We start from the raw sequence: 17347 nt of genomic DNA, 5'->3' as shown, positions 1-17347 counted from the left end.
CCTGAAATTAAAAAAATTGGGCAGACTAGTTAAAATAATGGTTAGCATTGCTAATCGTGGGGAGAAGCTGTGAGATGTGTTAAATTATTTGTACCAATTACTTTTTTTAAATACTGATATTTGACCACTAGCTGTCGCCGTATTGTATAGTGCAACAAAGCTATCTACCCTGGTCGTATCTCTCAAGAGGGGTGACCAACAGCAAGACAAACGCATACAAAAACAAAATTTAAAAAAAAAAAAAAAAAAAAAAAAAAAGGGGGGGGGGGGGGGGAGTGGCAAACACACACAAAAATTTTTGGGGACCATGGCCAACCCAAACAAGTTAGGCACCTCAGCACCCAAGTTGGTCATGGCTTGGTCCCTCCAGATGAAACGGGACACAAGAAAGCCGCCATGTCACTCAAGTGGGAGTGACAACACACTCTTGTGTTCAACAGCAGGGCCTGACAGCTTTCACTGGTTTACCCCTGCCGCATCATACAGGTGCCCTGCCCATCTCTTAGAACACGTCTAAACATCCCACTAAAGGGAGAATATAAATTTCAGAGACCAAGTTACTGAACCGCACCATTCACAAGGTTCAATTTTTGGGGGTATCTTTAGCAGCAAGATGGTGGAAAATTATGTCAGAGGCCTCATGTAATACAAATTTCTAGACTTACTAATATTCATATATATATTTACCCACAGTAACGGTGTACCTTTTAACCCTAATGTTGTCAAATCATAATTCGTAAAGCACTTCAGGCAATGAATTGACATTCAGTGGTGTATTAAAATCAAGTGTACCATACATAAAATCCAATTTTAAGAAAAAAAATATATTGTATACATTCTTATGTCCTCATTAAGTACCATCTTTGTACTTTTTTATACAGCTTACATTGAAATGTGAATAGAAACAGCATTCAATGTTTTTTCTACTCCTGGGCCCAATCTAGGAAAAGTCATAGCATCCATTGATCCATTTCCTGCACCACTTATCTTCAGTAGGGTCGCTGGGGTCCTGGAGCCCCTTCCCAGCCATCTTCGGGCAGTGTGCTGGGGACAACCCAAACTGGTTGCCTGCCAGTCGCAGAGCACATACACACACAACCATTCACACTAATGGTAAAACATAATTTAGGGGATTTTTTTCTGTTTTTTTTTTTTTTTTTTAACAATGTTGTAGGTCATTTTGACTCTAAAATAGGAAGGGTAAATAGTGTACTTTGTGATTTATGAATTTCCCAAAAGGTTTTCTTTTACATGACATACAAAACTATGACTTCATATTTTTTTTTATTTAGACGACTAAATGTCCAAGTGTGGAGAAAGCTGCAACATAATACAATGCATTATTGCGTTTTAATCACCTGGACTCTACAACAGAGATGCTGCTGGTTGGAAAACCATGAACAGAGTCTACTGCTTGTCTTAGATTCACATATATCTGAAAATGAGATTTAATTCAATGAAATCCTAAACAGGTTATAGGGGGTTATATTTGATTATCATTATTGAATTGGGACACTGCTAAAGGAATTAAAGATAATTCGCACGCAATCACACTGATGGGCAATAGACTCTCCAATCTATACAACCACATATGCATAGTTTTGAAATGTGGTAGAATATTGGAGTTAACCCCATAAAGGGGTATTGTGTCAAAAGTAGACATTCTCCCCATTTCCAATCATCTGACAAGCAGCAAAACTTAAAACAATTTACTGCAAGCATGTGTAGATAGATATTTTGCTTTGGAGTTAAAGGTAAAATGTAATCAGTAGTTTCAATGTAGTATTCCTTTTGTAAGATGGGATAGCAAAACGTTTTTAATGAAAATTTTCAAAACAATTACAACTCCCAATGCCTATTTTCCAGATATTTCAGTGTTGCATGATGAGAAATGAGAGCTCCAACGAAACAGCTGTCAAATTTGTAAACTGCAAGAACTTAAAACATAAAATGTAGTTTTAATGTTAAAAGAACATGGAAGTACGAGGCCGGTCCTTTTTTTTTTGGAGAATTGTGTCACTTGATGTTCTGGACCTCCTGCAAGCGACGTCGCCGGCGCTCCATGGCCTGCTGTTTCTTCTGCTCAATCTCCAGCGCAGAACATTTCACTGCAGCTTTAAACAAGACCACAATTATTATGTTTCACATCACACCATGAAAAAAAAGGTTCTGTATCACACGTGGATAAGCACGGAGTCCTAATGGTCTTGGACCATCCAATCAGTCTGATTTACTTTTATTATATTAGCCCTCGCAGTCCCTGAAGCCCTCTGGCAGCAGTCAGTTGAATGTTCCTAGCGCGAGGACCAAAACCTATAGTGAAGCAGCATTCAGTCACTTTGGTTCTGACCTATGAAAGAGTTTGCCGGAGGACATCAGGTCTGCGGGGACCCTTGATATTTTGAAGAGGACGCTCATAACACATTTTTTAAATATGGCTTTTATGAATCTTTTTTTTTTTTAATTTCGTTTTGATTTATGTTTTGTTCTGCAGTTTTTATTTTTATCTTTTAGTGTTCCCTCATTTAGGGGCCCCACACTGGTCCGGTGTGGTTCAATGGCCATTGGGTACCATCCTATCAGTGTGGATTAGCCGCTCTAAGGTCCGTTTCCACACATGGTCAGTCTGTGCCCTGACATAATCCTATTTAATTTCTATTACTATTTTTTATTGTATGTGTATTGGGTTGTCGGGTGGGGGTAAAGGAGATTGTGATGTTATTGTATGCTGAATGTTTTTATACAGCACTTTGAGTGGAAAATATTACCTAAAACTGCTATACAGTACATATAGGGTTTGATAAGACATCCTTTTCAAAATGTACCACATGTGTATTACTGCTCTTCAAACAAAAATTAAATATTCAAAATTCCAGATGTAACTAAATTATCTTGATATTTCTTTGAACAATTTATTTCTTGTATGGTGTCAAACATATGGCCAGCAAAGGGATTTAACCCAACCTGCTGTGGGAAGCACAAGCGAAAAATGAGCCACATCGTGTCAAAAAATGACCCAAGTTTTCAATATATCCATTGGATGTCGTCAAAACGAGGCAGTACTTTAAAGAAAACTAACTGTCGCCATATTTGTTGACTAACATTCATAAACCAGAGGAAACACCCATCCCCGTGCGTTTTTACTTGAATTGAAAGTCAAAGGCGCAGTGTGCATTTCTAAAATAAAATGTTATTACTATGTTGTTACAATGTTATTACCTGGTTAACTATTGGGAGCAAGGTTCAATAGACTCAGTTCACCACAAAAAATATTTAACTAGAAAATTACAATGACCCAGCTCGTGAGCTATTTTGAGAACAGGTCTGCAATCAGCTTTCCATAGGGGGCCTGTGAGCACTACGTTGAAGACCCCTGGTTTAAGGGAATATGATTGCATTTACGTGTGGTGCGTGGATGGCCATTTGCTAAAAAAAAAAAAATGGTAAGCTAAAAAAATAGCACTTGCCTGTCTTTGCAGAGGTTTAAACAAGATTTATCTCCTTTCTATAATATATATGAAATCTAAAAGTAAAGTTCCCAAATTCAGGTGAACATTTTCATACAAAAAAAAGCAGAACAAGACATTCAAATCTTTGAATTAGTAATTTAAATCATTTGCACTAAGTAGTTTTTGTGTCCAGTCTGCATGCAATGAACCTTATTGGAAATTAAATTGTTCTTTTGTGTTATTCTATTTTTTCACAATTTATTTGGTAACAAAAATACAAGACTGTATAAACATTCATATCTTTTATATTTCCGTGTCTGCAGAGGTCGCATTAACCGACAATTTTCCATCATTGACGATTTTTTAAGACGGGACAATTTAAAGGCATTTTGATTGGTCGAAAATTGGGCTATTAACCACAATAGCAGTAAGTCTTTAAGAATCTAGTGTCACTTTAACTTAAACTGAGAAAGGGAGAGGCAGAAAGACAAGAATAACAATGAAAGGTAGATAATAATTGTTTTAAAAAGTCAGCAAAAGAGGCCTGGCCTGAATGTAATGACTGACTTTTTAGGCCTGACGCGGCCAAGAATTCCGGTTGTGCTCGGGCTAGAGATCTAACCTCTGCATGAGTTTTTTTTCCGCCTAAGCTAAAAAGAGTTTGACACCCCTAATAAAGTTTGATCCATTTTTAAATTTAAAACAAGAACTCTTACCTTGGCTAGTCACTCCAGGAATAGTATGCTGGACTGTCACGGGAACAGGACTGTTGGTCTCCATGGGACAGGTTTGTTTTATTGCCATGCAGCCAGGCCTGTTGGTCCCTGTGGAAATAGGTCGGCCGGGCTTCTTAAAAGTAAACTTCTGTAAGGGTCTCTGATCAAGCCAGGGTGTCTGCGCCATCGCCACGACGACCGCCTGTGGCCCCTTTCGGCTCCCACAGGAGTTCTTTCCAGCCTTGCATTCAGCACTCATGCTGTTTTCCGCGTCTTCACAAAGTTCACGCATCATCTCGTCGTCGTCTGGGTCGTCCCATAGCAGCTCTGACGAGAAAATGGCCTCCAAATTGTCGTCCGGGAAATCAGAAATGCCGGTGCCTTCCTTGTAGGCGGCATCCAGAAAAAAGGAGTTTGTTGTCGCCATCGAAACGGGAGTAGATAATCCTTGAGCAGTAGTCGGGTCATTTCTGGTTGCTTGGAAGCTCAAAGATTGAAAGTTTTCTGTCAGGGGAATGTCAGAACACTTTCCAAGTTTCTCCAGAGTTCTTGCCCCGTCTGTTTGGCAGACAGCTGAAAGTGCGGGTGGCGGCTCCTGGAACAAGATCTTCTGCGTAGAGCAGTATTTGGGCATGCAGAAGTTCTTTGGATTTTGGGTCACCTCAGCGAGCAACGAGTCGTTCAGAAGGTCATCATCCCAGTCGTCCGGAAAGTCATCGTGATGATTTGTGGGTAAATCCTTGGGCGCCTCGGTCGCCTCCTGAGCAGGTTCAAACAGGAAGTCCTTGTCGCCCTCATCAGGTCTCCACACTTCGTCCTGCTCCAGGTCGTCATCTGCCTTCGCTTCCTCCGTGTCGTCAGGACCGAGCAAGTTGAGGTCAAATTGCTTGGCCAATTTTAGCAGCTGGTCCACGTTGGATCTGACAGGCAAAAAGAACCATAAAAAATTTGAAAGTGCGCCTTATACCCCGGTGCGCGTTACAGACAGCAGAATACAGTGGAAACGGTTGGCAGTGCATTACTACACGAGGTTTACTACCATAGTTGTGCAATGATTGACGAATCAATTAACGTTACATATAACCAGTGGTAAAGATGGCATTAGACCATCATTATCACACTACTTTTACTCATGGTACCAGAAAATAATGTTAGAGAATATAAAACTATTCAAGCAGCATTATTGACACACAGGTTTAGTGAAGAGACTGTTTAACCTATCAGAATACAGAACAAAATGCACTTTGCAAATCAGTGTTTCTGGTACCATGAGTAAGAATAGTGTAATAATAGGTTAAGTCAACTCATGTTTATTTGTATAGCCCTTAAACACAAGGAGTCTAGTGATCTAGTGGTTAAGTGATGCATCAACACCCTTGCAACCCTTAGTTTGGTTACCATTGCATACAATTATTTTCCACATTTATCAACAAATTAATGATTGCCTTAATAATATGTGTGTGTGTGTGTGTGTGTGTGTGTGTGTGTGTGTGTATAAACAGCCAAACTGTTATATACGAATCAAAATGCCGTATTGTCCAGTGCGCCTAATGTATTAAAAATATATGGTAATAAGACTAGTTTTGAGGGTGCGAGCTCTTACATCCAGTGCGCCATGTTGTGCAGAAAATACGCTAAATCAGTATGTTCCCCAACTTGCATTTTAGAATTGAAAGAACCACTGCTCAGGCTGGGTGAGTGCGCATACAACGTATCCATGCAGATATCAACTTTTTTCGAGATATCAGTAATACTTGTGATTGTACCTGATACCAGATTTGGCTGCCATTTAATAGCCAGGAACCTGGATTTTTAAGTACCGGTAATGATAATATGACATTGAAGGGACAGTGTATATTATTTGACTACTAGATATTGTAGTATTTTGTAGTCCAAACGAAAAACACTGCACAAAATCACAAGCAAGAAAATTAAAGATTCACCAGTGACCATAAAGCACAATTTTTCTTTGATAATTTTTTAAAATGAATGCAAACAAATGCTCCCTCTGGTCCCTAGAGGGAAGTGTAGGATGGACTCTCAGCTTTAGTTGGCCCAGCCTCGTAGTTTGATCTTCTCTTGGGTAATCCTTTTGCCCATGCACTGCTGTTTTTTAATATTTTTAAACCAGTATGACAACTAAGGCAAAAAAAACTTTTTGTCATAGCCGTCACTTCAGTTTGTATGGCACGGTGAGTTGGTTCAGACGTAAAACTGCATTCACTTAACTGTTAAAATAAACCAGTTAACACATTCAATGCCAAACATGAAAATATGTTTTCCTATTGTTTGTGAATAAATGGGTTATGCTTAGAAAAGATCCCTCGTCCTCCATGATTATAATATATAAGCTAGGCTATTAGGCTGAATAATTAAGCATAATACGTACTACAGGTAAGATCGGGCCTAAATAATCCAGCCCGACCCGACCCGCAGGTTTAAAAGCCTGAACCTGCCCGAACCTGTCCGATTAACTTGATTTGAGGGACAGAGCCCAAAGAAAACCCGAATCTTTCCTTCGACGCTGAAGTTAACAAGAAGCTTTCCTTCGGCACTTCTTGAGAGTAGGTTTTATTTTTTATGCCCCAGCAATACTCTCAGGCTGTGCTACTCTAAATTAACTAACATGCTTATGCTCACACACTAGTTTTTCAGACACGGCAAACAATCACAATAATTAATAGTCAAGCCACAATTAGGATTATTCGAGGCAACAGCGACAAAATCAAACGTACTTGGGGGACTTTCTCTTGCTTTTGGGTGGGCCGACATCGGGCGTGCACGGAATTCCGGCGCTATCGTCAATCCACTGCTGCAACTTAGGTTCCGACACTTCAGGCCTGCCGTGCTGCATGCACACAAAACCACAAACGCAAACACAAGACTAATGGGGATGTCATGGCACAAAAAAGTTTATAAAGCTACAAACAGGCAGCAAATTTTCAGAAACTTAAGTTGGGATGAAAAATTAAACACCTATTTGAGTTTTAAGTACCTTTTTATTCCATAGACCTCTTTTTTATTAATGGTTCATTCCTGGTCCCAGATCTGGGCCAAACAAACATATTATCTAAGGTTCTCAAATGTCCTTATGACAAAAGAAAAAAAACATTTAAAGAAAAAAGACATTAGTGTTTCTCATACCATTGAAAGTCTCTGGCGGGCTGCCAGGGTTTAATTGGTCCCGCCAGGGTCTTGTTCTAGTATTACTTAAAAATTGAATGTTTTTCAAAATATATATAAATAGTAAGTTAAGCAAAAAAAAATTTATGACATAAAAGATTGCAAAATATATGATGTGCTTGCTTGCACCATTTTGTGTCCTCTCACTTGCTTTTGGTTAATTGAGTTTTTTCTTGCCCTCATGTAAGTTTTAGATCAGGGGATGGTGTCATAATAGTCTGTAGTTTGCAATGATTTGTAGTCTGTGCAGCCATTTGAGACTCCTTGTGATAAAGGGCTATACAAATAAACACGATTTGACTTTATATGCGTGGTTTAGTCTCGGACGCTGCATTAACTTGTTTTGTGAACAGAGGGGATGGTCAGCAACACAGCACAGGTTCAGGTCAAGAGAGGAGAGTAAGTGCAATACAGTGGACAAACAAAAAAAAACATTTTTAAAATGAGCCAAAGTAAAAAAATGATCTCAATTTAGACTTATTTTAATGACACTAAAAGCTCAGAAGCAGAGTGCATCGTCTCCACCGACAAAACAACTCAAAATAGTCCCTCAAAGCCTTGGAACTTGCTGTTGCTAAATGCCAATATTCAGTAGAGACTAATGATTATTTTACACATTTTCATTCATATTTTTGCATATTTTCAGAGGTTTTGTGTGGTTACAGTTTACATTCAGTGTCTGAAACTCATGACAAAAAGTTACCAGACACCAGGGCAGACAACTTTGAAAAGTTGCCTGCCCCATTTTCCACAACACGACTAATCGCAAAAAAAAAAACATTGTTGCAAAGTACTAAGTATTGATAATCAGAATATACAACAGAACAACACTATAAATTTAAGTTTGTTATAAATCTACTTATAACACTCATTCTATGTACCTGTATATGACATCAATGTTTTCCATCTGCCATCAGTTTGTACCTGTATTTACTCATCTTCATTCATGCAACGTTTGCGTTGCGTCGTCTGCTACAAGCCACGGGAACTCTTTCCACGATGCTTTTAATGTACGTTTACGTTTTGTAGCATCGTAAATTTTGTAAGCTTCTTTTGAATATTTCTTCTGGGGCTGAGGTTTTGGCTTGATTCCTAACCACTTTACAATTTTTCTTATGTTCACTGTGCGTCTACTTTGGAAAATGATATGCAAATGCACAACTTTATAACGCTTGGGAAAGTCCAGAAGCACGGAGTTATTCGATGCAGGCTTGTGATTGGCTGCAGAGTATGCAAATTGGCAAACGAACCAAAAATTTCGAAATCGTAATAAAGCAAATCGTTGATTTGAAAACAAATATTTCTTTCTTTTTTTTTTTTTTTTTTTTTTTAAAAGTTGTCGGACACCCAACGTAAAAGACGCATGCCCCAGGCATCCGGGCAGATGTTATTTCAGATGCTGCTACATTAGCTAAAAGTTGAAATGTAAATAATTAAAAGTTTTTTTATTTAATTGTTGTTTATAGCACTAACGAGTTAATATTTGTGCTGTTGTGTAGTTTGTTTTTCAGGAATTCTGTATTGCTTCACTTAAAAGTTGCGGAGTATGAAAAGTTCAATGTTTAAATCAATTCACTGTAGAGTAAAAGAAAAAAAGGCTAATAATATATGGAGGTATAAATCATTTTTATTCATTCCTTGTATGCATAATTTGACATTACTATTGGTAATATATCGGTTAAAGCAACAGAAAAATCCTGAAGAGCCGTTAGTGAGCCTAGCTGAAAGAGCCGGCCGGTTGTCTAAACATAGCCAGAGTTACCATCACTATTAAGTGGCATGTTACGATAGCATACCTGTCAACTAAAATGTTCTCCCCATATTTGATACGTTCTGTGATCATTTCAATGCCCCCAGATCACCTCACATAATTCATGGGAAACACTGCATATGCAACCTTAAACTGTTAGCTTACCTCAGGCGCAATCCTGTTGACAATGTCAGAAATGCTGCATAGCGCATTTTTCTTTGGCCTTTTGCCGAGTCTCTGAGGTGATGCAGCGTCCCAGATGATTTCATGATGCCCATCAGAGTCGTGAGGAGACTCTGTGCCCGGCACTATGGAAACTCTGGTCGGGCAAGGCCTTGTAGGGGTCTTAAATTGGAGGCCATTTTCTATTAAGCCAACAGACAAAGAAAAATAGGTCATATATATGCTAATTATACTTTCTGCTGCCAAGCACAAACGACCCACTGTTAATTTTTATTTTATAATCCACTCAAAATCGACAAAACACACTTTGATTCTGTGCTAAAAAAGACAGTGCAAACAACAACACGGCAGACAACATGGCGGCGACCTAAGTGGGGATTCTACTAATGAAAAAGTAATATAAATTTCCAGACCTATTATTATTATTTTTTTTTAATGAAATTTACTATTGGTATGATAGTTCATGTATTTTCGGCTTGTATTCAAATGAATGTTATGTAATTGTTCCACTAGGATGCACTAAATATTACACACTGTCCCTTTAATCTTTTGCATGGCCCATAATAAATGTCCATAAGTGATACGTAATCGTTGCACTAAAACACATTTCATAGTGGCCTGTGTGGAAGTAGCGTGAACCTGTCATTTTGGGCACAACCCGTGATGCTTCATATGACAATGCTGTACAAACTAAAGGTGGCTGCAGTTAATCACGAAGGAAGAAATGCTATGGCAAAGCGAAGTCACCAGCAAGCAGTGTTGGCATCATTTTTTATCCGGCTTGTTGAGAAATATGACAACAAGTTTAAGCATTCAAAAAGCACTTCACCCAAAGATCAAGCACCTTTCAATCCTTCAAAACACCTTAATATGAAAGTCAAAGGGACAGTATGTACAATTTTTCAACTAGATGTCACTATTATCTTTTGTGGCACCAAATAGTTCACAATAGAAGAAGACAAAATGTGGAGACTCAAAGTGACCAAAACTATTACTTTTGAAAAGAGAAATAAGAAAATGAGAGAAAAAAAAGACAAAAGTGAAAAAAAAAGAAACAAGGCAATTGCTAAAACTCAAAACAAGAAGGAAAATAAAAATGGACAAAAAATAAGAATAAAAGAATGAAATGAAGAGAGAACATTTTGCTTTTTATTCTGTATTTGTCCGTTTCCTATTTAAATTATTTTTTTCTCCCCTTTTTTGCTTTCTTTTCTCAATTGTCCCTTGTTTTAACCTCTTTCTTCCTCCCCATATTTTATTCCCTTCGAGTAAAACACATTTTCTCCTTCATTTGTCTTCCTTTGAGAAAGACTGGGTACAAATTGGAAGAATGAGTGTGCTTTTTGCTCAACTTTACTCTTCGTGTTTGTAGTCTTTCTTGGACTAATTTTTGGTTGCACTACGCGTTAAAAGCGATATCTAGTTGACAAATAGAAAACGCTGTCCCTTTAAGAACAGCGGAATGTTTTTTTTTTATTTATCTGCGCTTTTTTTGTGGAAACAGCAGCCCCCAACTCAATTGACTTTGAGACCCCTGACATAAAGCGATATTTGTGAAAATGATGGAATGTTTCTTTGCCCGTAACAATGTACTTTATATCAATGATTGGTATTCTAATTTTAATGATCAACCAGAGCATCATTCGTTGATCGTTTATTAGCTAAAGTTTAGGGAAATGTGAACGTTGGGGGCAACCAATTCAAAAGGAACACAGTTATTTAAAAAATCGTACCCGATTTAGGAGAGCTAAGAGCCTTGGAAGTGTCCGAGGAAGTTTGCTGGCTGAGTTTGAAGCTTCTACTCAGGCGGCGATTTGCTTTCAACGGAGTTTGCTGTAGTTCGCTCGGCGGATCCCGTCCGCGGTTTCCATTCATTGCCACGGATGTGCTAAAGTGTGTGAGCTCTCAGCCGCCTCATCGGCGAAAGTCTTTCGCCGAAAGACTCCACACTGATATGTTCGAAGTGACACAAACTCTCCCTCACTCCATTAAAAATCCCGCCATTAAAACTAGTGGCGGTGGTTCGACATTGCGCATGTCCGAACTAGTGATATGTTGTTCTTCTGCTTCTTTTTCTTCTTCAGGTTTGAAGGCGGTTGGTAATCATCTCTTGGGCGCATTATCGCCCCCTATGACTATGGAGATAGACTTGTGTCTTTGTTATTCAATCCCCCAAAAAGTTGTTTCAATCAAATACATTTTCAAAGTAAAAAACCTTCACGTCAATAAAAAAACTGTTTCACTCAACCGTGATTTCCCGTCAGAAAGACGTCGTTGGTTTGGAAACTTGTCACTCAAATATGTCTGACCAATGGGGAAGCACCCGCCCCCTGTGGGATATTTGTGTTAAAACGATTCAATCGGAAAAGAACGACTTCAAAATTTTATTCACTTCGTTCAAAAAAAGTTCTTAAAAAAAAAACACTTAAGATGACGTTGATTTAAAATGTATATTTTGATTGAAACAACAAGAGTTTGGAAAGGAATAATAAAGACACAAATGTCCTACCCAAAACAAGATCCAAACACAGAAAAGATTACCGGTACTTCTATCATCCATCCATCCATCCGTCCATTATCTGTACTGCTTATCCTCAGTAGGGCGCGGGGGTGCTGGAGCCCATCTCAGCTATCTTCGGGCAGTGTGCAGGGACACCCTGAACCGGTTGCCAGCCAATCGCAGGGCATGACTTTGATCAAGGAAAACATTTTTAATCCCAAAAATAGTTTTCGAATGCAATTTTTTGAGTGTCAAATATTTTTTGCATTCAAACACTTTTTTTTTTCTTGATTGAAACTGTTTTCTTTTTTTATTGAGGTGGAGGTTTTTTTTTGTTTGAAATATTTTGTTTGATTGATACACCATTTTTTTTAAATGAATAATAAAGACACCACAAATCTACCTCCATATATGACCAGATCCTCGTCACCGTTCCACTTCTCAAATCCTCTTAAAAAGTTTCGTACTCCTCAAAGAATGTAAAAGAATCCTCTGTTGGGGCCCGTTGTCCGAATCCAGCAAATATTTCATTGAAAATTTCTTTAGTGCTTCTTCTACCAGCCCCTTCTTCATGTCCTCCCTTTGAACATTTATTTCATGCAGTCCATTATGACATGTCCCACTGAGTCTTCTCCTCTGACACTCTTCACTCAATCCAAAGCCAAAGGAAACCTTTATCGTCAATCTTATCATCATCAGAGCGAAATTCTACTTTTACCATTGCAAATTCATTAGTAGAAAAATGTATTTCATTGCCTTCCAATGTGAAGTGAAACATTACATGACATCTGTAAAGCTTTCCCAGAACCACAAGGCCATTAAAACAAATAATATTTGCAAACAGTTTGGCATTTTTAGGTCACTTTCTGAATGTACTGTTTACACAACACTGTGGTAAGTAAGATGTTTGTATGGTAATATGCAGGGCCACAGGGCAAGCCTTCATGGAGCCCCCTAAGCAAAATTAGATTTGAGGGGTCCCCTATTACTTGATCATTTTGCATGCCGACTACTCATTCCATGTTCCACTATAGGGGTGGCAACTGACGGATGGATGATTAGCGCACAGCCTCACGGTGCAGAGGTTCAGGGTTCAAGTCCAATCACCACAGCCTCCCTGAGTGGAGTTTGCATGTTCTCCCTGTGCCTGCGTGGGTTTCCTCCAGGCACTGCGGTTTCCTCGCACTTTCCAAAAAAACATGCATGTCAGGTTAATTGGCCGGTTCAAATTGTCCCTAGGTGAAAAAGAGCTAGTGACTGGTTGTCTCTGTGTGACCTGCGACTGGCTGGCAATCAGTTCAGGGTGTCCCCTGCCCACCACCCAAGGATGGCTGGGATGGGCTACAGCACCCCCGTGACCCTGCTGAAGATAAGCGATGCAGAATGGATGGATGGATGGACATTTACATGTTCTATTTCTTTTTAAATAGATAAGTTTCATCCAATTAGTTTTGAAACTATCACAATTAAAGAAATATAATTGATAAGGTTCCTGTTTTAATCACCTCATTTGACATTCAGTTTTGAAGTGTTACAGTAGTTGTACTCTTTAATGTATTTTTTTAGTATTTCTGTTGTCGGATCTCCAGTGAAGTTCTGTCGTTTTTTTGTAGTTTTAGCTTTGTACTATTTCTGAAGTAGTTTTGGGTGGTTTTTCCATAGTAGTAAATTCCTCAGTATTTCTGTAGTATTTTTGTTGTATTACAATAGTAGGTGTTTAATTGTATGTCTGTAGTATTTTTGTAGTATTGCAGTACTTTTATGATTTTTTTTGTTTTTGTAGTAATACTATATTATTGTTTTTTGCCTTTTTTCACCTTTCTGTTGTATTTTGTAGTATTTCCATCGTAAAAATGTTGTGCATTTTTGTACTATTTTTGTAGTAAAATATTACTCTAGTATTATTTAAGTAGTATTTAAGTCATACTTCCGTAGTAGAATTTTTATAGTATTTCTGTAGTTGTATTTTTGCAGTATTTCTGTTGTAATACTTCTGTAGTAGTATTTCTGTAGTAATATTTTTCTAGTAGTGTTTTGTATGATAGTATCATTAGGTGATTAATTTTGTAGTATTTCTGTAGATGTATTTTTATGTATTTCCAAAGCAGTATTTTAGTAATATATTTGTATTTTTTGTAGTATTTCCATAGTATTGTTTTTGTCATTTCTGCTTTACTATTTTTGTAATATTACTGTAGTTGTATTTTTATAAATGTAATTCTGGGGTAATATTTCTGTAACAGCATTTTGTATGATAGTATTGCTCTAGTAGTATGTTTGTAGTATTGCTATCCTATTTTTTTACTGAAATCAAGCAAAATAATACACGATGTCCCTGTTTTTATAAACTATTTTTTATATTCAGTTTTGTTGTAATTATGTAGAATTTTTGTTGTATTTCTGTAGAAGTCCAGTGACATGCTTCCCATCAGTTTCAACGTTTTTTTAAGGCAGTGCGTCCGATCCTTAGATGTGTCTCCACTCTTCTACTATTGCCATCAACCCTTGCTGTCCCAACATTTCGTTGAATTTTATACATGTGTCGCCCTCGGCACTCTCCATCCCGCATGCTCTGCCATTTTTTATTCATCACCCCCTTAATTATACATTTAGCGTCCGCCCTACTAATGCTCACACCATGGGCATAACCAGTCAGTTTTCGGGGGTGCTCAAGCGCCCCCAAATGTAACCCAAGCACCCCTGAAAATTATAGAATTTTTAAAACTCTCTTTTCCTTAATAAATGTCAGGATAGGGTTAAATATGATAAAAAAACCGCTATCTAAAATATAAAAAAAGGAAAACAAAACAAAAAAGACTAAGCTTCGGAATACTCCACTGTATTGAAATGGTTCAGTCTATCTGATTCCAAGCACCGCTCTCGCGCCCTCTTCCCTGCTTCCCTTCCGCTCGGCTAGTGTCACTTGCAGCATAGCGGCGGAATCTGCGGAGGCTCCAATGTATTATCGTGAGAGTATGTTATTATGGAAGCCCAAGAGTGCCATATTTCAATTAAAAAAACAAACATTGAATTAAAAAAATACCTTTAGACACACATTAATTAACAAAAATGGGCTTTACAAAGAACATCCAATTGGTAAAATTGACCTCTCAAAATAAAAAGCCGTTGGAAACATATTTCAATTAAAATGTTACCATAATTAAATTTTACATGTTTTATCACTTTAAGTGAAATGAAAAAAAAAATGTTTTAAAGCAGCCAGACACTCTGGGTGCTCAGCACTATATTACAAAAGACAGTTCAACTTACAACTTAAGCCAAGTACTACCTTGTAAATAATTTTCCTATTTATCCTGACATTGCTTAATCTTAATAACTCAAAGTCTTTATGACGTGTTCATCTTGTTTATCCTGGAGTGCCATGTCTAATCTCGCTGCAAACGAAGTCCATTACGTTGTTCTCAATGACAATATAGACGATTCTGTTCTAGTCTAAGTTAGGATCAACTGAGTTGAAAACTGGCTACTCAAAAACAAATTAAACTCATTTTGAAAGGACAGTGTGTATCATTTAGTGCCATCTAATGGTAAAAACATAATTTATTAGAGAAACAATACCGTATAGGTTTTATTATATATATATATATATATATATATATATATATATATATATATATATACCACAGCCATATCCCCCTGGTGGGAGGTGGCTAGAGTCATTTCTGACTCTTTTTGGGAGATTGATACAGAGGAGGGGATTCCCAGCCCCCTCGCTCAACCAAACTGAGGTGTTGGGAGTCATTAGGTGACCAAACCCCCCAACCTCTAATGCTGAATGCCAAGCAGGGAGGTAACGGGTACCAATGTTTAAGTCTTAGGTTTGACTCGGCCGAGGCTTGAATCACAACCTCCCAGTCTCGGGGCGGGCGCCATACCCCCAAGGCCACCGAGCTGGTTTATATAGGTTTTATTAGTAAGCAAAAATACAAGTAAGCAAAATAAATATAAACTACATGCATTTTAATAAATAAATATAAATAACAAAAAAATACACAAACTATCATATAAATGTAGTTTTTTTAAAGTACTCATAGGTCAAGATTTTTTTTTGAATTTATTTCACATGAGATAAGCTTTACCAAATAGAACTGACACAACTGTTTGGCATCTTGCTAATACAGGACCCCTACGCCCCAAAACCTTAAACTTTGGGATCAGGAGATTGCAGGTTCGAATCCCGGCTCCTCAGTATTACATGTCGAAGTGTCCTTGGGTAAGGCACTGAACCCCAATAAGCAGGTTGGCGCCTTGTATGGCTGCACGGCCGTTATTGGTGTGTGAGTGTGTGTGAATGGGTAAATGTAAAGCACATTGTAAAGCGCTTTGGGAAGTCTTCATTGACTTGAAAAGTGCTATATAAATGCAGATCATTTATCTTGCTTTTTCCTTTCTTTCTTTTTTTTCTTTTTTTTTCTTTTTTTTCTTTTTTATAGTTCTTCTTTTCTTTTTATTATTCGTTCTTTAATTTTTCCTTTCCCATTTTTTTCTCTTCCCTTTTTTTTGATGATTGCCATCTTTCTGTTAAGCGTACCTCAACATTTTTAAAGCATGGATGAATTTATTACTGATTGAGTGGTTTATTTTACAAATAATCTTTTTTTTAGATCACATTTTGTGAAGAACATTTTATAAAAGATATATGAGAACAGTGGAATGTTATCATCAGAGCTTTTCTTGTGGAAAACCCAATTCAGCCAACCCTCAACCAAAGCTGATCTCTTGGCCCTCATGTAAATTGGGTTTGATCTAGTGGGAGCTGACAGAATTGTCTATTCTCATGCTGATACGGGTACCCTAGAAACGAAGACCAAAAAAAAACAACAAGAAAGTCGTGTTGTTTGGGCACCTTGAGTTTACGCAGTTTGTATTGGTGTTTTTTAGCACTCGTTTTTGGTTACACTGATTTTTAGTGGTGAAATGATTCACAGTGCAGCACGGCGCGGTGGTTAGCGCGTGTGCGGCACAGTTCTGAGGTCATGAATTCAAATCCAGCTACCAACCTTTCTGTGCAGAGTTTGCATGTTCTCCCCGTGCTTACGTGGGTTTCCTCCGGGCACTCCGGTTTCCTTCCACATTCCAAAAACATGCACGACAGGTTAATTGGCCGGTCAAAATTGTCCCTAGGTGTGAATGAGCGAGCGAATTGTCTGACACCGTGTGCCCTGCGACTGGCTGGAAACCATTTCAGGGTGTCCCCTGCCCACTGCCCGGAGATGGCTGGGATGGGCTCCAGCACCCCCGCGACCCCACTGAGGATAAGCGGTGCAGATAATGGATGGATGGATGATTCACAGTCTCTGCTGTGGAAACAGTTATGATGGTCATTTTAAATATAGTCTGTATAATTTGTTTTGTTTCATGGATCTTAGGTCTGCTAAAAATGTTGGTTGGTTTGATCCCTTAACCTCTCGGGTCATAGGGGAACCACTTCTTTGGTGTGTCTTGGGCAAGTTCAGCCTGGTAATGCCCATCCCTCTTCCGGCCAACATATCTTTCCACTCGGTCTCGAACCGGGGACCTTACGTTTTCGACGAATGTTACAAAA

At 38.3% G+C, this 17347-nt stretch overlaps 1 protein-coding gene across 1 annotated transcript; it reads right to left on the bottom strand.

The window, feature by feature from the left end:
• Positions 1–1694: 1694 nt before the first annotated feature.
• etaa1a (ETAA1 activator of ATR kinase a) lies at positions 1695–11406 on the bottom strand. Its single transcript, XM_088342346.1, has 5 exons — positions 11015–11406; positions 9264–9463; positions 6901–7013; positions 4166–5085; positions 1695–2114 (listed from the first exon to the last, which is right to left on the bottom strand). Exons 1-5 carry the CDS (start codon positions 11154–11156, stop codon positions 2017–2019), a joined length of 1473 nt encoding a protein of 490 aa, XP_088198472.1. The 5' UTR covers positions 11157–11406; the 3' UTR covers positions 1695–2016.
• Positions 11407–17347: the final 5941 nt, after the last annotated feature.

This window comes from Urocampus carinirostris, chromosome 8 (assembly GCF_059441175.1).
Source record: "Urocampus carinirostris isolate Australia breed hairy pipefish chromosome 8, RoL_Ucar_1.0, whole genome shotgun sequence".
NCBI lineage: Eukaryota > Metazoa > Chordata > Actinopteri > Syngnathiformes > Syngnathidae > Urocampus > Urocampus carinirostris.
The sequence above is the reverse complement of the archived record's forward strand: the minus strand, read 5'-3'. Positions and strand labels throughout refer to the sequence as shown.